The sequence below is a fragment of the Phoxinus phoxinus genome (genome assembly GCF_949152265.1).
Source record: "Phoxinus phoxinus genome assembly, chromosome: 12".
NCBI classification, from domain to species: domain Eukaryota; kingdom Metazoa; phylum Chordata; class Actinopteri; order Cypriniformes; family Leuciscidae; genus Phoxinus; species Phoxinus phoxinus.
Window position 1 is genome coordinate 2112316 of NC_136887.1, and position 27500 is coordinate 2139815.

Here is a 27500-nt window from a genome sequence, read left to right on the forward strand (position 1 = left end):
TTCAGAGTTAACGCTAAACCGGTTTGATTAATCGATTATCGATATCAGTTTTTAATTCTAGATCGATCCATGTTTTCAGATGATTGTGATTAAAGCTTCACTAAACATACTGACAATAAGCGTCGTTACTTTTGATATGAAACAAAGTATGAACTCTAAAATTCTGTCAGTTTTATTACGAGATTCATTCGTTAACTTGAAAAATAACAAATAATATGCACTTACGTTATATATTACATTATATTTCCACTTAAACGGTAGCCTATGGATGTTTATTGTATATTTAAATAAATCTGTTATAAGAAGTTTTATGACAGGCACCGTTTAAATTTGCGACAACGATTTGGCGTAGAAACATAATTATATAACGTTAGCCTAATCTAAACCGGCCTTATGTGCAAGTTACAATATGTTGTGTCTGTAACTTATATTGGAGTGTTGCTTACTATATGTAAAAAATAAATGGCAATTTAATTTAATTTGGACTCTGTTGTTAACTTTAACCTGTAATATTACAGTAATGTAGCAACTGGCAGCATTCCTGTATAGTTTACAGCTTATCTTAAAGGGATAGTTCACCCAAAAATATAAATTCTGCCACTATTACTCACCCGGATGTCGTTCAACCCCGTAAGACCTTTGTTCATCTTCAGAACACAAATGAAGATATTTCTGATTAAATCTGAGAGGTTTCTGTCCCTCCATTGACACTGTACGCAACTACCACTGTCAGTCCACAGAACGGCAGCACAGACGTCATTACCGTAGTCCACGTGACTCCAGGGGTTAACCTCAGTGAGTCGGGGTCAGTTGCGGCTGACTGGATTGAGCGTCCAGCAAAGCGTCGGTCAGAAACCAGTCTGAACACAGCCATTTGACTGGTTTGATTGGGATAAAATTATTTAGAACACCAATCATGCAAAAGAACATAATCATATCAACATATGCATGATAAATGTGCTAGAGAGGGAGGAACACGAAAACTGCCAACAATCAATGGTTTCTGAAACGTGCCAGAGTCAGACAACTAGCCAGGTCACGTGACATGCCAGTGCGGCTCCTGCCAGCAGCTGAAGACTGACCCCATCCACATGAATATTGGAATCTAAATATTGTTTATTACTGTACAATTCATTAATATAAGAACAAATGACGTGCTGTACCGGACATCCACATGAATATTGGAATCGATGTGTGCTCTTGATGTTCATTCTCAGTAATAGAGTTGCGAGTTCTCCTCCTCAGGTGAAGAAGAGCAAGAGCTGGGTGTGTAAGGTGTGTGGAGAGAAGCAGTCGCTGGTGAAGGTATGAAACTCAAGCACAGCGTGACCTGGTGGTGTGAGTCCGGGTGTGTGTCAGTGTGTGTGTGTGTGTTGCAGGAGTTTGGTCGGGGGGGAGCAGTGGACTGTAGACGCCACGTTCAGAAGCTCAATGCTCTGCGAGGACGACTGGAGGACACACACACACTCGGGTCACAGCGGTGAGAAACACACACACACACACACACACTCGGGTCACAGCGGTGAGAAACACACACACACTCGGGTCACAGCGGTGAGAAACACACACACTCGAGTCACAGCGGTGAGAAACACACACACACACACACTCGGGTCACAGCGGTGAGAAACACACACACTCGGGTCACAGCGGTGAGAAACACACACACACACACACTCGGGTCACAGCGGTGAGAAACACACACACACACACACTCGGGTCACAGCGGTGAGAAACACACACACTCGGGTCACAGCGGTGAGAAACACACACACACACACACACTCGGGTCACAGCGGTGAGAAACACACACACTCGGGTCACAGCGGTGAGAAACACACACACTCGGGTCACAGCGGTGAGAAACACACACACTCGGGTCACAGCGGTGAGAAACACACACACACACACACACACACTCGGGTCACAGCGGTGAGAAACACACACACACACACACTCGGGTCACAGCGGTGAGAAACACACACACTCGGGTCACAGCGGTGAGAAACACACACACACACACACTCGGGTCACAGCGGTGAGAAACACACACACACACACACACACACACACTCGGGTCACAGCGGTGAGAAACACACACACACACACACTCGGGTCACAGCGGTGAGAAACACACACACACACACACACACACTCGGGTCACAGCGGTGTTAAACACACACACTCGGGTCACAGCGGTGAGAAACACACACACACACACACACACACTCGGGTCACAGCGGTGAGAAACACACACACACACACTCGGGTCACAGCGGTGAGAAACACACACACACACACTCGGGTCACAGCGGTGAGAAACACACACACTCGGGTCACAGCGGTGAGAAACACACACACTCGGGTCACAGCGGTGAGAAACACACACACACACACTCGGGTCACAGCGGTGAGAAACACACACACACACTCGGGTCACAGCGGTGAGAAACACACACACTCGGGTCACAGCGGTGAGAAACACACACACTCGGGTCACAGCGGTGAGAAACACACACACACACACACACACACTCGGGTCACAGCGGTGAGAAACACACACACACACACACTCGGGTCACAGCGGTGAGAAACACACACACTCGGGTCACAGCGGTGAGAAACACACACACACACTCGGGTCACAGCGGTGAGAAACACACACACTCGGGTCACAGCGGTGAGAAACACACACACACACACACTCGGGTCACAGCGGTGAGAAACACACACACACACACACACACATACACTCGGGTCACAGCGGTGAGAAACACACACACACACACACTCGGGTCACAGCGGTGAGAAACACACACACACACACACACACACTCGGGTCACAGCGGTGTTAAACACACACACTCGGGTCACAGCGGTGAGAAACACACACACACACACACACACACTCGGGTCACAGCGGTGAGAAACACACACACACACACTCGGGTCACAGCGGTGAGAAACACACACACACACACTCGGGTCACAGCGGTGAGAAACACACACACTCGGGTCACAGCGGTGAGAAACACACACACTCGGGTCACAGCGGTGAGAAACACACACACACACACTCGGGTCACAGCGGTGAGAAACACACACACACACTCGGGTCACAGCGGTGAGAAACACACACACTCGGGTCACAGCGGTGAGAAACACACACACACACACTCGGGTCACAGCGGTGAGAAACACACACACTCGGGTCACAGCGGTGAGAAACACACACACACACACACACACTCGGGTCACAGCGGTGAGAAACACACACACACACACACTCGGGTCACAGCGGTGAGAAACACACACACACACACTCGGGTCACAGCGGTGAGAAACACACACACACACACTCGGGTCACAGCGGTGAGAAACACACACACTCGGGTCACAGCGGTGAGAAACACACACACACACACTCGGGTCACAGCGGTGAGAAACACACACACACACACGGGTCACAGCGGTGAGAAACACACACACTCGGGTCACAGCGGTGAGAAACACACACACCCGGGTCACAGCGGTGAGAAACACACACACACACACACACACTCGGGTCACAGCGGTGAGAAACACACACACACACACACACACTCGGGTCACAGCGGTGAGAAACACACACACACACACTCGGGTCACAGCGGTGAGAAACACACACACACACACTCGGGTCACAGCGGTGAGAAACACACACACTCGGGTCACAGCGGTGAGAAACACACACACACACACACACTCGGGTCACAGCGGTGAGAAACACACACACACACACTCGGGTCACAGCGGTGAGAAACACACACACACACACTCGGGTCACAGCGGTGAGAAACACACACACACACACACTCGGGTCACAGCGGTGAGAAACACACACACTCGGGTCACAGCGGTGAGAAACACACACACACACTCGGGTCACAGCGGTGAGAAACACACACACACACACTCGGGTCACAGCGGTGAGAAACACACACACACACACTCGGGTCACAGCGGTGAGAAACACACACACACACACACTCGGGTCACAGCGGTGAGAAACACACACACTCGGGTCACAGCGGTGAGAAACACACACACACACACTCGGGTCACAGCAGTGAGAAACACACACACACACACACTCGGGTCACAGCAGTGAGAAACACACACACACTCGGGTCACAGCGGTGAGAAACACACACACACACACACACTCGGGTCACAGCGGTGAGAAACACACACACTCGGGTCACAGCGGTGAGAAACACACACACACACACACACTCGGGTCACAGCGGTGAGAAACACACACACTCGGGTCACAGCGGTGAGAAACACACACACACACACACACTCGGGTCACAGCGGTGAGAAACACACACACACACACTCGGGTCACAGCGGTGAGAAACACACACACACACACACTCGGGTCACAGCGGTGAGAAACACACACACACACACTCGGGTCACAGCGGTGAGAAACACACACACTCGGGTCACAGCGGTGAGAAACACACACACACACACTCGGGTCACAGCGGTGAGAAACACACACACTCGGGTCACAGCGGTGAGAAACACACACACACACACTCGGGTCACAGCGGTGAGAAACACACACACACACACACGGGTCACAGCGGTGAGAAACACACACACACACACACTCGGGTCACAGCGGTGAGAAACACACACACACACTCGGGTCACAGCGGTGAGAAACACACACACACACACTCGGGTCACAGCGGTGAGAAACACACACACTCGGGTCACAGCGGTGAGAAACACACACACTTGGGTCACAGCGGTGAGAAACACACACACACACACTCGGGTCACAGCGGTGAGAAACACACACACACACACACGGGTCACAGCGGTGAGAAACACACACACACACACACTCGGGTCACAGCGGTGAGAAACACACACACACACTCGGGTCACAGCGGTGAGAAACACACACACACACACTCGGGTCACAGCGGTGAGAAACACACACACTCGGGTCACAGCGGTGAGAAACACACACACTCGGGTCACAGCGGTGAGAAACACACACACACACACTCGGGTCACAGCGGTGAGAAACACACACACTCGGGTCACAGCGGTGAGAAACACACACACTCGGGTCACAGCGGTGAGAAACACACACACACACACACACACTCGGGTCACAGCAGTGAGAAACACACACACACACACACTCGGGTCACAGCAGTGAGAAACACACACACACACACACTCGGGTCACAGCGGTGAGAAACACACACACACACACACACTCGGGTCACAGCGGTGAGAAACACACAAACACACACTCGGGTCACAGCAGTGAGAAACACACACACACACACACTCGGGTCACAGCGGTGAGAAACACACACACACACACACTCGGGTCACAGCGGTGAGAAACACACACACACACACTCGGGTCACAGCGGTGAGAAACACACACACACACACACTCGGGTCACAGCGGTGAGAAACACACACACACACACTCGGGTCACAGCGGTGAGAAACACACACACACACACACTCGGGTCACAGCAGTGAGAAACACACACACACTCGGGTCACAGCGGTGAGAAACACACACACTCGGGTCACAGCAGTGAGAAACACACACACACACACTCGGGTCACAGCGGTGAGAAACACACACACTCGGGTCACAGCGGTGAGAAACACACACACACACACACTCGGGTCACAGCAGTGAGAAACACACACACACACACACTCGGGTCACAGCAGTGAGAAACACACACACACACACACTCGGGTCACAGCGGTGAGAAACACACACACACACACACTCGGGTCACAGCGGTGAGAAACACACACACACACACTCGGGTCACAGCAGTGAGAAACACACACACACACACACTCGGGTCACAGCGGTGAGAAACACACACACACACACACTCGGGTCACAGCGGTGAGAAACACACACACACACACTCGGGTCACAGCGGTGAGAAACACACACACACACACTCGGGTCACAGCAGTGAGAAACACACACACACACACACTCGGGTCACAGCGGTGAGAAACACACACACACACACACTCGGGTCACAGTGGTGAGAAACACACACACACACACTCGGGTCACAGCAGTGAGAAACACACACACACACACTCGGGTCACAGCAGTGAGAAACACACACACACACACACTCGGGTCACAGCAGTGAGAAACACACACACACTCGGGTCACAGCGGTGAGAAACACACACACACTCGGGTCACAGCAGTGAGAAACACACACACACACACTCGGGTCACAGCAGTGAGAAACACACACACACACACTCGGGTCACAGCAGTGAGAAACACACACACACACACACTCGGGTCACAGCGGTGAGAAACACACACACACACACACTCGGGTCACAGCGGTGAGAAACACACACACACACACTCGGGTCACAGCAGTGAGAAACACACACACACACACTCGGGTCACAGCGGTGAGAAACACACACACACACACACTCGGGTCACAGCAGTGAGAAACACACACACACTCGGGTCACAGCGGTGAGAAACACACACACACTCGGGTCACAGCAGTGAGAAACACACACACACACTCGGGTCACAGCGGTGAGAAACACACACACTCGGGTCACAGCAGTGAGAAACACACACACACACACTCGGGTCACAGCAGTGAGAAACACACACACACACACTCGGGTCACAGCAGTGAGAAACACACACACACACACACTCGGGTCACAGCGGTGAGAAACACACACACACACACACTCGGGTCACAGCGGTGAGAAACACACACACACACACACTCGGGTCACAGCGGTGAGAAACACACACACACACACTCGGGTCACAGCAGTGAGAAACACACACACACACACTCGGGTCACAGCAGTGAGAAACACACACACACTCGGGTCACAGCGGTGAGAAACACACACACACTCGGGTCACAGCAGTGAGAAACACACACACACACACTCGGGTCACAGCAGTGAGAAACACACACACACACACTCGGGTCACAGCAGTGAGAAACACACACACACACACACTCGGGTCACAGCAGTGAGAAACACACACACACTCGGGTCACAGCGGTGAGAAACACACACACACTCGGGTCACAGCAGTGAGAAACACACACACACACACTCGGGTCACAGCAGTGAGAAACACACACACACACACTCGGGTCACAGCAGTGAGAAACACACACACACACACACTCGGGTCACAGCGGTGAGAAACACACACACACACACACTCGGGTCACAGCGGTGAGAAACACACACACACACACACTCGGGTCACAGCGGTGAGAAACACACACACACACACTCGGGTCACAGCAGTGAGAAACACACACACACACTCGGGTCACAGCAGTGAGAAACACACACACACTCGGGTCACAGCGGTGAGAAACACACACACACTCGGGTCACAGCAGTGAGAAACACACACACACTCGGGTCACAGCGGTGAGAAACACACACACACTCGGGTCACAGCAGTGAGAAACACACACACACACACACTCGGGTCACAGCGGTGAGAAACACACACACACACACACTCGGGTCACAGCGGTGAGAAACACACACACACACACTCGGGTCACAGCAGTGAGAAACACACACACACACACTCGGGTCACAGCAGTGAGAAACACACACACACTCGGGTCACAGCAGTGAGAAACACACACACACACACTCGGGTCACAGCAGTGAGAAACACACACACACACACACACACACTCGGGTCACAGCAGTGAGAAACACACACACACTCGGGTCACAGCAGTGAGAAACACACACACACACACTCGGGTCACAGCAGTGAGAAACACACACACACACACTCGGGTCACAGCAGTGAGAAACACACACACACACACACACACTCGGGTCACAGCGGTGAGAAACACACACACACACTCGGGTCACAGCGGTGAGAAACACACACACACACACTCGGGTCACAGCAGTGAGAAACACACACACACACACTCGGGTCACAGCGGTGAGAAACACACACACACACACACACTCGGGTCACAGCAGTGAGAAACACACACACACTCGGGTCACAGCGGTGAGAAACACACACACACTCGGGTCACAGCAGTGAGAAACACACACACACACTCGGGTCACAGCGGTGAGAAACACACACACTCGGGTCACAGCAGTGAGAAACACACACACACACACTCGGGTCACAGCAGTGAGAAACACACACACACTCGGGTCACAGCAGTGAGAAACACACACACACACACTCGGGTCACAGCAGTGAGAAACACACACACACACACTCGGGTCACAGCAGTGAGAAACACACACACACACACACACACACACACTCGGGTCACAGCGGTGAGAAACACACACACACACACACTCGGGTCACAGCGGTGAGAAACACACACACACACACTCGGGTCACAGCAGTGAGAAACACACACACACACACTCGGGTCACAGCGGTGAGAAACACACACACACACACACACACACACTCGGGTCACAGCAGTGAGAAACACACACACACTCGGGTCACAGCGGTGAGAAACACACACACACTCGGGTCACAGCAGTGAGAAACACACACACACACTCGGGTCACAGCGGTGAGAAACACACACACTCGGGTCACAGCAGTGAGAAACACACACACACACACTCGGGTCACAGCAGTGAGAAACACACACACACACACTCGGGTCACAGCAGTGAGAAACACACACACACACACACTCGGGTCACAGCGTTGAGAAACACACACACACTCGGGTCACAGCGGTGAGAAACACACACACACACACACTCGGGTCACAGCGGTGAGAAACACACACACACACACTCGGGTCACAGCAGTGAGAAACACACACACACACACTCGGGTCACAGCAGTGAGAAACACACACACACTCGGGTCACAGCGGTGAGAAACACACACACACTCGGGTCACAGCAGTGAGAAACACACACACACACACACACACTCGGGTCACAGCAGTGAGAAACACACACACACACACTCGGGTCACAGCAGTGAGAAACACACACACACACACTCGGGTCACAGCAGTGAGAAACACACACACACACACACTCGGGTCACAGCAGTGAGAAACACACACACACTCGGGTCACAGCGGTGAGAAACACACACACACTCGGGTCACAGCAGTGAGAAACACACACACACACACACACACTCGGGTCACAGCGGTGAGAAACACACACACACACACACACACTCGGGTCACAGCGGTGAGAAACACACACACACACACACACACTCGGGTCACAGCAGTGAGAAACACACACACACACACTCGGGTCACAGCGGTGAGAAACACACACACACTCGGGTCACAGCAGTGAGAAACACACACACACACACTCGGGTCACAGCAGTGAGAAACACACACACACACACTCGGGTCACAGCAGTGAGAAACACACACACACACACACTCGGGTCACAGCGGTGAGAAACACACACACACACACACTCGGGTCACAGCAGTGAGAAACACACACACACTCGGGTCACAGCGGTGAGAAACACACACACACTCGGGTCACAGCAGTGAGAAACACACACACACACACTCGGGTCACAGCAGTGAGAAACACACACACACACACTCGGGTCACAGCAGTGAGAAACACACACACACACACACTCGGGTCACAGCGGTGAGAAACACACACACACACACACTCGGGTCACAGCGGTGAGAAACACACACACACACACACTCGGGTCACAGCGGTGAGAAACACACACACACACACTCGGGTCACAGCAGTGAGAAACACACACACACACACACTCGGGTCACAGCAGTGAGAAACACACACACACTCGGGTCACAGCGGTGAGAAACACACACACACTCGGGTCACAGCAGTGAGAAACACACACACACTCGGGTCACAGCGGTGAGAAACACACACACACTCGGGTCACAGCGGTGAGAAACACACACACACTCGGGTCACAGCAGTGAGAAACACACACACACTCGGGTCACAGCAGTGAGAAACACACACACACTCGGGTCACAGCGGTGAGAAACACACACACACTCGGGTCACAGCGGTGAGAAACACACACACACTCGGGTCACAGCGGTGAGAAACACACACACTCGGGTCACAGCGGTGAGAAACACACACACACTCGGGTCACAGCGGTGAGAAACACACACACACTCGGGTCACAGCGGTGAGAAACACACACACTCGGGTCACAGCAGTGAGAAACACACACACACTCGGGTCACAGCGGTGAGAAACACACACACACTCGGGTCACAGCGGTGAGAAACACACACACTCGGGTCACAGCGGTGAGAAACACACACACACTCGGGTCACAGCGGTGAGAAACACACACACTCGGGTCACAGCGGTGAGAAACACACACACACTCGGGTCACAGCAGTGAGAAACACACACACACACACACACACACACTCGGGTCACAGCAGTGAGAAACACACACACACACACACTCGGGTCACAGCAGTGAGAAACACACACACACACACACTCGGGTCACAGCAGTGAGAAACACACACACACACACACACTCGGGTCACAGCGGTGAGAAACACACACACACACACACTCGGGTCACAGCAGTGAGAAACACACACACACACACACTCGGGTCACAGCAGTGAGAAACACACACACACACACACTCGGGTCACAGCAGTGAGAAACACACACACACACACACTCGGGTCACAGCAGTGAGAAACACACACACACACACACTCGGGTCACAGCAGTGAGAAACACACACACACACACACTCGGGTCACAGCAGTGAGAAACACACACACACACACACTCGGGTCACAGCAGTGAGAAACACACACACACACACACTCGGGTCACAGCAGTGAGAAACACACACACACACACACTCGGGTCACAGCAGTGAGAAACACACACACACACACACACACACACTCGGGTCACAGCAGTGAGAAACACACACACACACACACACACACTCGGGTCACAGCGGTGAGAAACACACACACACACACACTCGGGTCACAGCAGTGAGAAACACACACACACACACACTCGGGTCACAGCAGTGAGAAACACACACACACACACACTCGGGTCACAGCAGTGAGAAACACACACACACACACACTCGGGTCACAGCAGTGAGAAACACACACACACACACACTCGGGTCACAGCAGTGAGAAACACACACACACACACACTCGGGTCACAGCAGTGAGAAACACACACACACACACACTCGGGTCACAGCAGTGAGAAACACACACACACACACACTCGGGTCACAGCAGTGAGAAACACACACACACACACACACACACACTCGGGTCACAGCAGTGAGAAACACACACACACACACACTCGGGTCACAGCAGTGAGAAACACACACACACACACACACTCGGGTCACAGCGGTGAGAAACACACACACACACACACTCGGGTCACAGCAGTGAGAAACACACACACACACACACTCGGGTCACAGCAGTGAGAAACACACACACACTCGGGTCACAGCGGTGAGAAACACACACACACTCGGGTCACAGCAGTGAGAAACACACACACACTCGGGTCACAGCGGTGAGAAACACACACACACACTCGGGTCACAGCGGTGAGAAACACACACACACACACACTCGGGTCACAGCAGTGAGAAACACACACACACACACACTCGGGTCACAGCAGTGAGAAACACACACACACACACACTCGGGTCACAGCAGTGAGAAACACACACACACACACACTCGGGTCACAGCAGTGAGAAACACACACACACACACACTCGGGTCACAGCAGTGAGAAACACACACACACACACACTCGGGTCACAGCAGTAGGGATGTTGCGGTGACGGATTTTTTCCACCGGTTAATCGACGTGTAAAAAAACGGTAATCCCGGTGTCACCGGCGTTGTGTGTCGGGGATTTCGGGTGGCCGAAAATGCGGACGTGCACACGTCTCAATTTACTTTCACTTTAATTAGCGGCAATTCAGTAGCATTTGTTTGAATTAATCATGGGTTAATTTATTTTATTCTTAATAAAAATACACAAAACAATAAGACACTCGCTTGTATTACACACATCTTTATTGCAAAATGAATAATAACTTAACACACCATGTAAAAACTAAACAAAAGCACTTATGAAACACCTTTAAAGTGCATTTATTAACAAAACGAACCACTGCACACATCATGCAAATATCAAACAAGAAATTATATATATAAAAAATCACTATTCGTTAAATAAAGTGCCTGCCTTTTTCAGCAAAAAACAAAAACAAAAAACACCGCACAACCATCGAATATGAAACGAACGAACATCAAAAACTTCGTTAAACAAGGTAGCCGACCCGAATAATCACTGGACACTTAAGTGCAAAAAAAAACTAATATAAAAAATAAACTCACGTTAAGCTGTTACAAAAAAAGAGGTAGGCCTATTAACTGCATACACCGTACAAAAAAAATATAAATAGACTAAATGAGAAACAATAAACGAAAAACCTTAATTTTAAATTGCAACAGGGAACAAAACGTGATCACACTGCTTGTTGCGTACATTCTTACATATTCCTGGCCAGAAAAGCCAACATATTTACCATTTCTGGTTTCAAAAGAGACCTTGTTGGGGTGATTGTTTCCCATCGTGCTGAACACTCTCTCGGATGCGCAGCTTGTTGCACAAACACAGATATTTGTTGGCTACTTTTGCCAAAACGGGGAGCCTATTTTGATTTTCTTTCCACCACACCAGAGGATCTGTCTCCGCATTAATGGAGGACTCGGGCTCCTGAACACAAGTTGTGATTTCTGTGAGCACCCTTTCTGGAACAGTCAGTGTTGATGCAGCGCCTGTTTTTCTTTTTAATAAACTTGCTGGTGTTTTCCTCTTGTGCGGCGGCTCCTCGGCACTCTCATCCTGATTTCCCCCTTCCTGTTCTGTCACGGGTTGCGCTGACTGTTCTCTCCTACCCAAAAGGGCCGCTTCTTCCTCAATTATCCTCCTAGTCTCATCAACATTTGGATCGTAGTTACCCCGGTAGCGCGGGTCCAGGAAAGTCGCCTTGCGCATGAGCTCCTTAGTTTCTTCAGGCAGCGCTTCATATTTCGCATCAAAAATAGCTATGATGCCGGCTTTAGGCTGGCTGTCAGTTGTCCATCCTCATCCTCGGCCAGTTGAGGAAAAAGTAACGTAATGCATTACTTTCCCGGTTCCCGGTGTTTGGCGTGTTCGCACCGCAGGAACTGTTCCCGGTGTTTGGAGTGTTCGTACCGCAGGAACGGTTCCCGGTGTTTGGAGTGTTCGCACCGCAGGAACGGTTCCCGGTGTTTGGAGTGTTCGCACCGCAGGAACGGTTCCCGGTGTTTGGAGTGTTCGCACCGCAGGAACGGTTCCCGGTGTTTGGAGTGTTCGCACCGCAGGAACTGTTCCCGGTGTTTGGAGTGTTCGCACCGCAGGAACTGTTCCCGGTGTTTGGAGTGTTCGTACCGCAGGAACGGTTCCCGGTGTTTGGAGTGTTCGCACCGCAGGAACTGTTCCCGGTGTTTGGCGTGTTCGCACCGCAGGAACTGTTCCCGGTGTTTGCCGTGTTCGCACCGCAGGAACGGTTCCCAGTGTTTGGAGTGTTCGCACCGCAGGAACTGTTCCCGGTGTTTGGAGTGTTCGCACCGCAGGAACGGTTCCCGGTGTTTGGCGTGTTCTCACCGCAGGAACTGTTCCCGGTGTTTGGAGTGTTCGCACCGCAGGAACTGTTCCCGGTGTTTGGAGTGTTCGTACCGCAGGAACTGTTCCCGGTGTTTGGAGTGTTCGTACCGCAGGAACGGTTCCCGGTGTTTGGTGTGTTCGCACCGCAGGAACGGTTCCCGGTGTTTGGAGTGTTCGTACCGCAGGAACGGTTCCCGGTGTTTGGCGTGTTCGCACCGCAGGAACTGTTCCCGGTGTTTGGAGTGTTCGTACCGCAGGAACGGTTCCCGGTGTTTGGAGTGTTCGCACCGCAGGAACGGTTCCCGGTGTTTGGCGTGTTCGCACCGCAGGAACTGTTCCCGGTGTTTGGAGTGTTCGTACCGCAGGAACGGTTCCCGGTGTTTGGAGTGTTCGCACCGCAGGAACTGTTCCCGGTGTTTGGAGTGTTCGTACCGCAGGAACGGTTCCCGGTGTTTGGAGTGTTCGTACCGCAGGAACGGTTCCCGGTGTTTGGAGTGTTCGCACCGCAGGAACGGTTCCCGGTGTTTGGCGTGTTCGCACCGCAGGAACTGTTCCCGGTGTTTGGAGTGTTCGTACCGCAGGAACGGTTCCCGGTGTTTGGCGTGTTGGCACCGCAGGAACGGTTCCCGGTGTTTGGCGTGTTCGCACCGCAGGAACTGTTCCCGGTGTTTGGAGTGTTCGCACCGCAGGAACTGTTCCCGGTGTTTGGCGTGTTCGCACCGCAGGAACTGTTCCCGGTGTTTGACGTGTTCGCACCGCAGGAACGGTTCCCGGTGTTTGGCGTGTTCGCACCGCAGGAACTGTTCCCGGTGTTTGGAGTGTTCGTACCGCAGGAACGGTTCCCGGTGTTTGGCGTGTTCGCACCGCAGGAACGGTTCCCGGTGTTTGGAGTGTTCGTACCGCAGGAACGGTTCCCGGTGTTTGGCGTGTTCGCACCGCAGGAACTGTTCCCGGTGTTTGGCGCGTTCGCACCGCAGGAACTGTTCCCGGTGTTTGGCGCGTTCGCACCGCAGGAACTGGGAACTGCTTTTGGAGGAACTCATTTACTCCCACTAGAGGCAGGTTTAGTCAGGGTTAGCTAACTAACACTAGCCCTAACCAGCGCTATAAGAACTACAGTGACGTTAGTGTTCGCTGATCAGCCGAACACACACGAAACACCAGCAGCCGCCATTATTAAAAAGGCAGTGTACACACACCGATTATTGCCTATATATTACATGGCTTGGTTGTATTCTAATGTAGAATGCGGTCTGTTATTTCCAGGGGGCAGTGTTCCGAAAGATATTGAAGCCGACCTGGGCGCCGCCATTGGCTAGCGGACCCCCACCTGCTGTTAGCATTCCATTGACTCCCATTCATTTTGGCATCACTTTGACAGCGAATAACTTTACATCTGAGGCGTTTAAAGACACCGTTTGTCCATTGTTTATTTCTAAAGAAACACGAAAATGTATAAAAGGCTCCATTACCTTGTATCTTACGTTATGGCCCCGTAGAAGCAGTTTTTGTAAAAATAGGCTAACGATTGCGTCATACCCGGGCGACTCTGTCGCACAAGTCGAGAAATTACCGTATGGACAGGCAGAGAAGCTCGCAAGCAATCGGGAGGACGTAGAGGCATAAAGTCAAGGGAGAAGCCCATAGAGAGTGATAAAGTTGCTCCCGTTGCTAGCTCATGGACAGCAAATACCCACGCTCTCCGTCTCTGCGGGATTCGGAAGAGAATGATTCAGATTTCTCTCGGCACAGCTACTAGAAGACCTACAGGTTGCTCACGTCACATCTACGTCGTCAAGCTCAGTTTGAGCCTGCGCAGTTCGCCTTGCGATCAGGAAGTGAGTGCTTCTAATTGACTTCATTTCTCTCCGTTGAAACCTATGGGGTCGCTGTGTCCAGTTTATATACTGTCTATGGTTATTTCTTGATAACACACCGTTGCCATGAAAAACAGAGCGTTGCCATGGACACGGTGTTCTTTAGCGGAAGCAATACAATCATTTTTAAATTAATAAACTCCTTTTTAAATCAATATTTTGTGTCAAATTATTGATTTATTTGGTAGGTAGCCATGTAATAAGCGGGATAATGTATAGCGAGGCGGTTGTTATAGCGAATACTCCTCTTCAGGCTGATCAGGACCCCGACGTGAAGCGGAGCTATAGTTTCTAACGTCATAGTTTATAATAGTTACTATAGTTATAGTTCGCTATAGTTTCTGTGATATTTGACATTTTTTACTTTTTTACCCCAAAAATAGAAAAAAAAAATTAATACAGAAATTGAAAAAAGCTCATCATGACTATTAAATGCAGTTTTTAATGCAAAGCATTTTTGAATAAATGAATCTGTGAAAGAAGGTGAGCTTCACGTGACTGACCCGTCGCCTAACTCCATGTGTTAAAGGGAGCAGGATGAGGAGGAAGAGGAAGATGAAGGCCTGGATGGAGATCAGGAGGATACAGCGCAGGTACAGCTCTGACGGACACTCATCATGAGAGAGAAACTCACACTGACATGATGTGTGTGTGTGTGTGTGTGTGTGTGTGTGTGTGTGTGTCAGGAAGTGTGTCATCATGCGAGCCGCTGGAGTAAATACACCGTCCCCACGCCTGCGGGTCCAGATGAAGAGGAGGAGGAGGAAGAGCACGTCTACACAGAAGCACAGAGATTCAGAAGCCAGGGAAGCAGGTCAGCTTCACGAGCTCTCGTGTTCATGAGGAAACACTTCCCTGATGATGTTACAGCTTTCAGTGTTTCCACTGGTGTACTGCAGGGGGCGCTATTACACAGCACAGGATCTCCTGGCCAAACACAGCAGAAGAAGAAACTGGTGCACTGCTTCTGTGTTTAATATATATATGTAATAAAAACAAATAATCTTAGCACAAAATATTTTTTTATTTGTCTTGTTTTTTCAGACTTCAGACTTTATTATTAACCATGTGAAGAAATAGCCATGTTTAACGCTATAGTTTTTGTAAACAGGAAAAGGAAGAAAGTGTCGGGAGTGAAGTGTTCTTCTTCTGGTGTGTGTGAGGAAGAGGAGTCCTGGGCCGGCTGCTCTGGGTCTAAGAGGACGCATCTGGTAAAACACTCGCCTTCTCTTTATTCTGACGCTCCCTTCTGAACGCTTCATGTCTGCTAACTCTCGGTCGAGTATTAATATGGTTAGAATAAGTTGACATGTAGTTGCAAAGTTACTTATAGTCAACTTAATGTTCAAAAGAGACCATCAAAATAAAGTGAACCCAAACGCACACATCTGCAAAATGCCCTAGTTTAGTAGAAAGCCCATTTCACTCTGACTTCTTGTGTCTATTGCAGCCCGACAGGAAGTTCAGTTCAGGATCAGGATCAGGTGATGTGATCCCGTGCCGTCGCACACATCTCCCATCATCCCGTCAGACTGTTCACAGCTCCACACACACACTCCCATCATCCCGTCAGGCCGTTCACAGCTCCACACACACACTCCCATCATCCCGTCAGGCCGTTCACAGCTCCACACACACACTCCCATCATCCCGTCAGGCCGTTCACAGCTCCACACACACACTGGAACAGCCTGGAAGTAAACCGCCAGCTGGCGACGTGAGCAGAGCTAGCGGAGCTCCTCCAGTGTCTGCGCGTCGGCAGTTGAAGGACTCCAGATGGGATAAATTCCTCAGTGTCGTTCCCACTCATCGGGATGAGGACGAGGAGGATGATCAAGCTCAGGACTGGGAAGAGCGCAGATCTCCTCCCGATGACCAGACGTGTGTGTGGGATGGCAGTTTGTCCAGTCACACACTCAAGCCCTCTGAACACACAGTGTGTGAACGGGCCGAGACGCCAAAGCTGTCCTATAACCCCCTGTTTCTCACCGATGAAGACTTCGACGACACCTTTTGAAGAATAACATGCAATGTCTGAAACACTTTCTTTTAAGGATGTTTAACGAACAAAGTTGTGTGATGTTTCAATGTTCTCTTCAATAAATATAAAAATAAATTGGTAGTTAAAGGGAAAATATCATGTAAATCTGACTTTTCCCGTGTGTTGTGCTGTAATCCGGTGCTTACCAACCCTGAAAACATGAAAACTGAAACCCAGTAACTTTGTTCTGGTGAGCCTTTCTCTGCAAGTGTGTTAAAAAATAAGATGATCAGATTTCACTCAGGAAGAAGATCTTATTATAATATTACCGGCCCTTAATCTGACCGTTTATAACATTACCGGCCCTTAATCTGCACGTTTATAACATTACCGGCCCTTAATCTGCACGTTTATAACATTACCGGCCCTTAATCTGCACATTTATAACATTACCGGCCCTTAATCTGCACGTTTATAACATTACCGGCCCTTAATCTGCACGTTTATAACATTACCGGCCCTTAATCTGCACATTTATAACATTACCGGCCCTTAATCTGCACGTTTATAACATTACCGGCCCTTAATCTGACCGTTTATAACATTACCGGCCCTTAATCTGCACGTTTATAACATTACCGGCCCTTAATCTGCACGTTTATAACATTACCGGCCCTTAATCTGCACGATTACAACATTACCGGCCCTTAATCTGCACGTTTATAACATTACCGGCCCTTAATCTGCACGTTTATAACATTACCGGCCCTTAATCTGCACGTTTATAACATTACCGGCCCTTAATCTGACCGTTTATAACATTACCGGCCCTTAATCTGCACGTTTATAACATTACCGGCCCTTAATCTGCACGTTTATAACATTACCGGCCCTTAATCTGCACGTTTATAACATTACCGGCCCTTAATCTGCACGTTTATAACATTACCGGCCCTTAATCTGCACGTTTATAACATTACCGGCCCTTAATCTGCACATTTATAACATTACCGGCCCTTAATCTGCACGTTTATAACATTACCGGCCCTTAATCTGCACGTTTATAACATTACCGGCCCTTAATCTGCACGTTTATAACATTACCGGCCCTTAATCTGACCGTTTATAACATTACCGGCCCTTAATCTGCACGTTTATAACATTACCGGCCCTTAATCTGCACGTTTATAACATTACCGGCCCTTAATCTGCACGTTTATAACATTACCGGCCCTTAATCTGCACGTTTATAACATTACCGGCCCTTAATCTGCACGTTTATAACATTACCGGCCCTTAATCTGCACATTTATAACATTACCGGCCCTTAATCTGCACGTTTATAACATTACCGGCCCTTAATCTGCACGTTTATAACATTACCGGCCCTTAATCTGCACATTTATAACATTACCGGCCCTTAATCTGCACGATTATAACATTACCGGCCCTTAATCTGCACGATTATAACAACATTACCGGCCCTTAATCTGCACATTTATAACATTACCGGCCCTTAATCTGCACATTTATAACATTACCGGCCCTTAATCTGCACGTTTATAACATTACCGGCCCTTAATCTGCACGTTTATAACATTACCGGCCCTTAATCTGCACGATTATAACATTACCGGCCCTTAATCTGCACGTTTATAACATTACCGGCCCTTAATCTGCACGTTTATAACAACATTACCGGCCCTTAATCTGCACATTTATAACATTACCGGCCCTTAATCTGCACGTTTATAACATTACCGGCCCTTAATCTGCAGGTTTATAACATTACCGGCCCTTAATCTGCACGTTTATAACATTACCGGCCCTTAATCTGCACGTTTATAACATTACCGGCCCTTAATCTGCACGTTTATAACAACATTACCGGCCCTTAATCTGCACGTTTATAACAACATTACCGGCCCTTAATCTGCACGTTTATAACATTACCGGCCCTTAATCTGCACGTTTATAACATTACCGGCCTTTAATCTGCACATTTATAACATTACCGGCCCTTAATCTGCACGTTTATAACATTACCGGCCCTTTATCTGCACATTTATAACATTACCGGCCCTTAATCTGCACGTTTATAACATTACCGGCCCTTTATCTGCACGTTTATAACATTACCGGCCCTTAATCTGCACGTTTATAACATTACCGGCCCTTAATCTGCACGTTTATAACATTACCGGCCCTTAATCTGCACATTTATAACATTACCGGCCCTTAATCTGCACGTTTATAACATTACCGGCCCTTAATCTGCAGGTTTATAACATTACCGGCCCTTAATCTGCACGATTATAACATTACCGGCCCTTAATCTGCACATTTATAACATTACCGGCCCTTAATCTGCACGTTTATAACATTACCGGCCCTTAATCTGCACGTTTATAACATTACCGGCCCTTAATCTGCACGTTTATAACATTACCGGCCCTTAATCTGCACGTTTATAACATTACCGGCCCTTAATCTGCACGTTTATAACAACATTACCGGCCCTTAATCTGCACGTTTATAACAACATTACCGGCCCTTAATCTGCACGTTTATAACAACATTACCGGCCCTTAATCTGCACGTTTATAACAACATTACCGGCCCTTAATCTGCACGTTTATAACATTACCGGCCCTTAATCTGCACGTTTATAACATTACCGGCCTTTAATCTGCACATTTATAACATTACCGGCCCTTAATCTGCACGTTTACAACATTACCGGCCCTTTATCTGCACATTTATAACATTACCGGCCCTTAATCTGCACGTTTATAACATTACCGGCCCTTTATCTGCACATTTATAACATTACCGGCCCTTAATCTGCACGTTTATAACATTACCGGCCCTTAATCTGCACATTTATAACATTACCGGCCCTTAATCTGCACGTTTACAACATTACCGGCCCTTAATCTGCACATTTATAACATTACCGGCCCTTAATCTGCACGTTTATAACATTACCGGCCCTTTATCTGCACATTTATAACATTACCGGCCCTTAATCTGCACGTTTATAACATTACCGGCCCTTTATCTGCACATTTATAACATTACCGGCCCTTAATCTGCACGTTTATAACATTACCGGCCCTTAATCTGCACATTTATAACATTACCGGCCCTTAATCTGCACATTTATAACATTACCGGCCCTTAATCTGCACGTTTATAACATTACCGGCCCTTAATCTGCAGGTTTATAACATTACCGGCCCTTAATCTGCACGATTATAACATTACCGGCCCTTAATCTGCACATTTATAACATTACCGGCCCTTAATCTGCACGTTTATAACATTACCGGCCCTTAATCTGCACGTTTATAACATTACCGGCCCTTAATCTGCACGTTTATAACATTACCGGCCCTTAATCTGCACGTTTATAACATTACCGGCCCTTAATCTGCACGTTTATAACAACATTACCGGCCCTTAATCTGCACGTTTATAACAACATTACCGGCCCTTAATCTGCACGTTTATAACATTACCGGCCCTTAATCTGCACGTTTATAACATTACCGGCCTTTAATCTGCACATTTATAACATTACCGGCCCTTAATCTGCACGTTTACAACATTACCGGCCCTTTATCTGCACATTTATAACATTACCGGCCCTTAATCTGCACGTTTATAACATTACCGGCCCTTTATCTGCACATTTATAACATTACCGGCCCTTAATCTGCACGTTTACAACATTACCGGCCCTTTATCTGCACATTTATAACATTACCGGCCCTTAATCTGCACGTTTATAACATTACCGGCCCTTAATCTGCACATTTATAACATTACCGGCCCTTAATCTGCACGTTTACAACATTACCGGCCCTTTATCTGCACATTTATAACATTACCGGCCCTTAATCTGCACATTTATAATATTACCGGCCCTTTATCTGCACATTTATAACATTACCGGCCCTTAATCTGAATTCAGTTTGCAGTTTATTCATAACCTTAAAACCATTAATACTAAAAGCTAAAAAAAAAAATATTCTGGGGGCCTTTAAACTGTTTCCCAAAGTCTTGCACATTGAAAAAAAAATACAAATACAACAAATATTTTGGAGAAGTTTTTTATTGCGAAGAGAAAGGACAGGAAGTTTAGAAGACCAACAGTGACGTTCACCTGGCTCCATCTGTTTATTCAGAACTAAATTAAAATACAACCCAGGTTTCTGCTTTAACTAAAAACTCAGCTTATTGATTATGGAAATGCAAATAAAACATCCATAAACTGCGATTACACAAATATAGAGCTTTACTTAACAACAACCTTTAAGTAATATGCATATATGATGATGATGATGATGATAAAGATAATTAATAGCATGAAGTGTTCTAACGACAGAAATGCTGAATATATATATATATTTATATTTTGCATAAAAGGCCAATAATGAACTTAAGTATGTGCTAGTCACCTGAGTAATCGTTATCCCGGTCACACTTTACCATAAGGTCTCATTAGTTAACATGTAACTTCTTTAGTTAATATGAACTAAGAGTTAACAATACTTCAATAGCATGTATTAATCTTAATTTCAGCACATTATTTTAATTTTAGTATTCAAAAATACTAGTAAATTATTAAAATTAAAGTATTTAGGCAAGTAAGTATTAAGATTAAAATCAAATGTTGAATTTGTTAACATTAATGCACTGTGAACTAACCTGATAAAACAAATGTATGACTGTATTTTATAAGATGAATAAACACTTTAAGAAATGTATTTCTCATGGTTTGTGTTCTTTATTACATAGACTCATGTTGACGACTGAAAGCTTATTGTAAAGTGTTTCCTTAACATTTCCGGCAAAAACTTGCGTATATAAAACTATGGAAAGTCAGTGAGTAGTGCAGAAGTGTGTGGCCCCGGGTCCTCTACTAGCGGGGGGTCTTGCAGAAGTGTGTGGCCCCGGGTCCTCTACTTGCGGGGGGTCTTGCAGTACTGGATGGTGTCGAGCGCGGAGCCGATGTCGAAGCCCTTGGCGTGCAGGAGTCGGGTCAGCCAGCCGCCCTCGTCCGAGAAGCCCATCGACAGCATCTGGGAGAGAGACTCCACCAGCCGCGGGTCTGCGTCTGCGGACACACACTCGTCAGCTCACCTATCTATCATTAGTCATTTATGATGAGACAACTCTGATTGGCCGTGGCTAATAAGCTCAACAGTGAGATGGGTTATAGTGTTGAACGCTGCATACCTTGAGGAAGGTGTGGGTACAGCGCCGCCTCGCGCAGGCCCGTGGGTCCCTGTGTGTTGCTGGTGCTGGTGCTGGTGTTACTGGTGCTGGTACTGGTGTTCAGTGGCGCTGGCTGACCCGGCCCGTCCTCCTCCACCCTGAGGGACTGCAGTTCTCCTGTGGACGGGTCCACCTCTTTAGAGCTCAGGTGAGTCCACTCCTCGTCACTGCCCGGCTCTCTCTGGCCCTTCAGGAGCAGAACAGCGGAGAGTCAGCGGGGTGTGTGGGATTATCTAAGATTGATCTAATCTTTTGGCTTTGAAAACGGCAGATATCACAATCCTGTATCTCAGAGCTTGGCATTCACTGTTCTGCTCAGCCGTTACTGTGGCTACTGCTCTTCCTCAGTTACAAGCCACTCGGCAGTTTCACTAGCCACAGTTTGACATCGATACCACAGGAAAACACTGCCATATAGATATACATGATATACATAAATCGCATATAACTGCAAACATATTTTGGTAACACTTAACAATAAGGTTCATTAGTTAACATTATCTAAGAATGAACAATACTTATACAGCATTTATTAATCTTAGTTAATCTTAATTTCAACATTTACTAATACGTTATTAAAATCAAAGGTTGTGTGTTAACATTAGTGAATGCACTGTGAACTAACATGAACACACACTGAACAGCTGCATTATTATTAACTAACATTAACAAAGATTAATACATTATATTGTTAGTTCATGTTAGTTAATACAATAACTAATGTTAACTAATGAACCTTATTATAAAGTGTTACCGATATTTTTAATATGATCTCATAATTTGGCAGCAGAATATTAGGCTGCTGTCACTTTAAAGGGATAGTTCACTTCGAAAGTAAATGGTGTGTTTTATCTTTCCTCAAGGGCATCCAAGATGTCGGTGTCTTTGTCTCCGCAGTAGTTTCAATTTTGATATTTTAAGGTCAAACCGTTCTTGTCTGACAGTCATATAATGCAGGTCTATAGGCACTGTCTCAAAGAGAACGGTTTGACCTTAAAATATCAAAATTGAAACTACTGCGGAGACAAAGACACCCAGATCTTGGATGCCCTTGAGGTAAGATAAAACACACCAACATTTACTTTAAAAGTGAACTCTCCCTTTAAGAGCTGATCCACGGACACACATGCGCTTTCTTTCTCAACCGCTTACGTCCACTTAAAACAGAACTGACTGTGTTAATGTGAACACTCATTAAGACCGGCATTTTGACATTATTTTGTGTGTATTTGACGGTTTAAGCGCAACAAGCAGCGCACAAGAGCTCAGTTCAGTGCTGAGAGGCTTTATGTGTGTGCTTTGGGTTTGAGCACAACATTTATTTTTGCAGAATTATTAAAATGATGCTCAATACACAATCCCACGCCGACATTTGTGTGTCCATTGCGATCTTTCAGTATCAATATGCATCTAATTTTTTTTGACAACACTAGATTGCACTTAGTTTATTCTTTCAGAGGTCTTCCCTTTTTACAAGACTGCAACTGAAAATCAGTGTTGGGGTTGTTACTCAAAAAAAGTCATTAGTTACTTCTGTAAACTGATGAGATTACTTTACTAGTTACTGCATTTGAAAAGTAACTTCACTACTTATTACTTTACTTTCCCGTTTCTTAATTTCCCGTGTAGATACATGGACAAACATCACAGCCCTATCATCACATAGCCTGCATGTCCGCATAGTGTGTATAAATGTAGCATGTAGAACCATATACAATAACAATATCCCTGTCTGCACAAAGAAACATGCCTCACTGTAAAGTCTACAAACAGCAGGATTATGTCCGTGGTGGTGGTCACATGATCAGGGCTGGACTGGGACAACAACAAAAATCAGCCCTGGCATTTTGGCCATAATAATAATAATAATAGCACAGTAATAGCCATATATTGTAAAACAAATGCACTGAAAAATAAAGAAAACTTTCATAATTAGTTTTGTACTAATTTCTACACTTGGAAAGAGAGAAGCACATGATATTTTATTTTGACGGAAACTGCAAAACTGAACCGCCTGTATTCTGACAGATACACACTGACACTGCACGCTCGCTCAAAGCCCAAAGGGGAGGTGTTTAAAGATGTGATTGGTCCAGTCCAGTGTCAATCAAGAAAATAACCAATGGGCCGCTGATCTACGCGTTTCATGGGCCGGTCTATCAGAAAAAAAAACTAGCAGGAGTGACTGCGTTACACGCCACTGATGAAATACACACGCGTGTGTGTGTTAGGCCGGTGACACACTGGATGCGTGGCGTGAGCGTGGCGTTTCTGTTGCGTGTCAGCTGCGTCGTGTTTTCTCTGTCTTTACACACCAGAACCGTGTCTGACGCGGCGCCGGCGCGCTGCTGCTGCTGTAGGTGACAAAGGGAGGCCGCCGGCAGACCAGCCTCTTGTCTTCACGACAACAATTTCAACTTTTTTCACACACCTACACCTTCCAAAATCCGAAAAATTTGTTGGAAGTTGTGGAAGGCTACACTTCATGTTAAGCATACATACATATAAAGCCTACTGATAAAGGACACCGTCAACAGTATTGACGGCAAAATAGACTATGTTTGACAGGTGCAATATTTGAAAATAGATAATTATTTGTTTTTTTGTTTTTTAAATTACATTTATATCTGAATTTATGTCAACCTATAGACTTTCAAACATCAAAATGTCATTAATTAATATGTATTTGTGTACAAAATGACAAATAAACATATTTTCCTATTATATTTAGCATGGAAACGCTCCCAACACGCTTGCGTGTCGCGTGAAAAATAGGCGTATAGGTGTGTGTGTGTGTGTGTGTGTGTGTGCGTGTGTGTGTGCGAGTGTGTGTGTGTGTATCACCTTGGCCCCCTCACTGAGGCTGTCTTCAGTGCCCTGGCTGCCGGGCCCCGAGCCGCGGGACAGAAGGCCCACACACCCGCTGTCGCTGCGAGCGCTGGACGGGCCGCTGGAGGCCGGAGGAGTTGTGTTCACCGTGGCCCGCTTGCCCTCGTGCTCCACGTCGATGTCCACATCTATGCCTGCAGAGGACACGCGTCGTTAGCTCAGAAGTTAACACTAACAACACTCGTTAAAGGAGGAAACCCAGCAGGGACTGACCGAGAGGACTCAACATGGCCGCCACTTCCTCGCCGATGTTCTTCAGGTACTCCATGTTAGCCTGGGAGGAGGCCGCCGCGCCTGTGGAGGACGGACAGGGGATGTTGGTCTACAGCATCATAACTATATCTCTCAGAATTCATAAATACACTGCAGTTCAAAAGTTTGGGCTTTTAATATTAAAACTATTTTTAATGTTTTAAAATAGTCTCTTCTGCTCATCAAGACTGCATTTATTTGATTAAAAATACAACAACAAAATAATAATAATAATAATAGTGTTAAATATTATGACAATTTAAAATAACTGTTTTCTATTTTATTATATATTTAAATATTCCTGTGATCAAAGCTGAAATCAAAATGTTTCTTGAGCATCATATTAGAGTGATTTGTGAAGGATCATGTGACACTGAAGACTGGAGTCATGATGCTGAAACTCAGCTTTGATGACAGGAAGTGACATGATCATGGGGTCTAGCTCATCATGCTGCCCGTGGACAGTCGTGGTAACGCATCACAGGAAGTGACATGATCATGGGGTCTAGCTCATCATGCTGCCCGTGGACAGTCGTGGTTACGCATCACAGGAAGTGACATGATCATGGGGTCTAGCTCATCATGCTGCCCGTGGACAGTCGTGGTTACGCTGTATGTGTGTGTGGCATCTCACCGTCAGTGTGTTCAGGAGCATCCTGGTTCTGCTGGTCTCCGGACGGGTTCTGCTGAGCCTGGGTTTCGGCCTGAGCATTAGCATTAGCATTAGCATGAGCCTGAGCCCACATGCAGTGTCTCATCTTACGCCATAACTTCCCACGAGGAAACCACTGCACACAAAAGCTCTCGTTTAATCAATGTTCACATTATTATTTGAAAAACAAAATGTATGCATTAAAACAGAGCTGCAACTAGCGATTATTTTGATGATCGATTGGTTGGCCGAGTATTTCTTCGATTAATCGGATTAAAAAGCCCCAATTTTTCTGGCTTTTTTATTTTTGCGCACACACACACACACACACACACACCTCGAACATGTTGCTCAGGGGGTGCAGGATGGGCAGCAGCGCACACACACACACACACACCTCGAACATGTTGCTCAGGGGGTGCAGGATGGGCAGCAGCGCACACACACACACACACACACACACACACACACACACACACCTCGAACATGTTGCTCAGGGGGTGCAGGATGGGCAGCAGCGCACACACACACACACACACACACACACACACACACCTCGAACATGTTGCTCAGGGGGTGCAGGATGGGCAGCAGCGCACACACACACACACACACACACACACACACACACACACACCTCGAACATGTTGCTCAGGGGGTGCAGGATGGGCAGCAGCGCACACACACACACACACACACACCTCGAACATGTTGCTCAGGGGGTGCAGGATGGGCAGCAGGGCAC

At 47.8% G+C, this 27500-nt stretch overlaps 2 protein-coding genes across 3 annotated transcripts in view; one reads left to right on the forward strand and one right to left on the reverse strand.

The window, feature by feature from the left end:
* The window catches only part of mrnip (MRN complex interacting protein), an 18467-nt gene extending 379 nt beyond the window's left edge, over window positions 1–18088 (forward strand). Inside the window, exons 2-8 of one of the 2 annotated variants that reach the window (XM_079629733.1) lie at window positions 1246–1305; window positions 1380–1480; window positions 16228–16291; window positions 16385–16512; window positions 16810–16909; window positions 17149–17271; window positions 17356–18018. In XM_079629733.1, coding sequence (XP_079485859.1) covers window positions 1246–1305; window positions 1380–1480; window positions 16228–16291; window positions 16385–16512; window positions 16810–16909; window positions 17149–17271; window positions 17356–17715 — 936 coding nt within the window. In that variant the 3' untranslated portion in view covers window positions 17716–18018. Of the gene's footprint in view, window positions 1–1245; window positions 1306–1379; window positions 1481–16227; window positions 16292–16384; window positions 16513–16809; window positions 16910–17148 lie in introns of both variants that reach the window. The other variant, XM_079629732.1, reaches the window with a different exon arrangement.
* A 3588-nt stretch (window positions 18089–21676) lies between these two features.
* The window catches only part of sqstm1 (sequestosome 1), a 10487-nt gene continuing 4663 nt past the window's right edge, over window positions 21677–27500 (reverse strand). The window contains exons 4-8 of the mRNA XM_079629731.1: window positions 26738–26891; window positions 26065–26145; window positions 25807–25985; window positions 22924–23149; window positions 21677–22801 (exon numbers count right to left, since the gene is read on the reverse strand). Coding sequence (XP_079485857.1) covers window positions 22647–22801; window positions 22924–23149; window positions 25807–25985; window positions 26065–26145; window positions 26738–26891 — 795 coding nt within the window. The 3' untranslated portion in view covers window positions 21677–22646. The remainder of the gene's footprint in view (window positions 22802–22923; window positions 23150–25806; window positions 25986–26064; window positions 26146–26737; window positions 26892–27500) is intronic.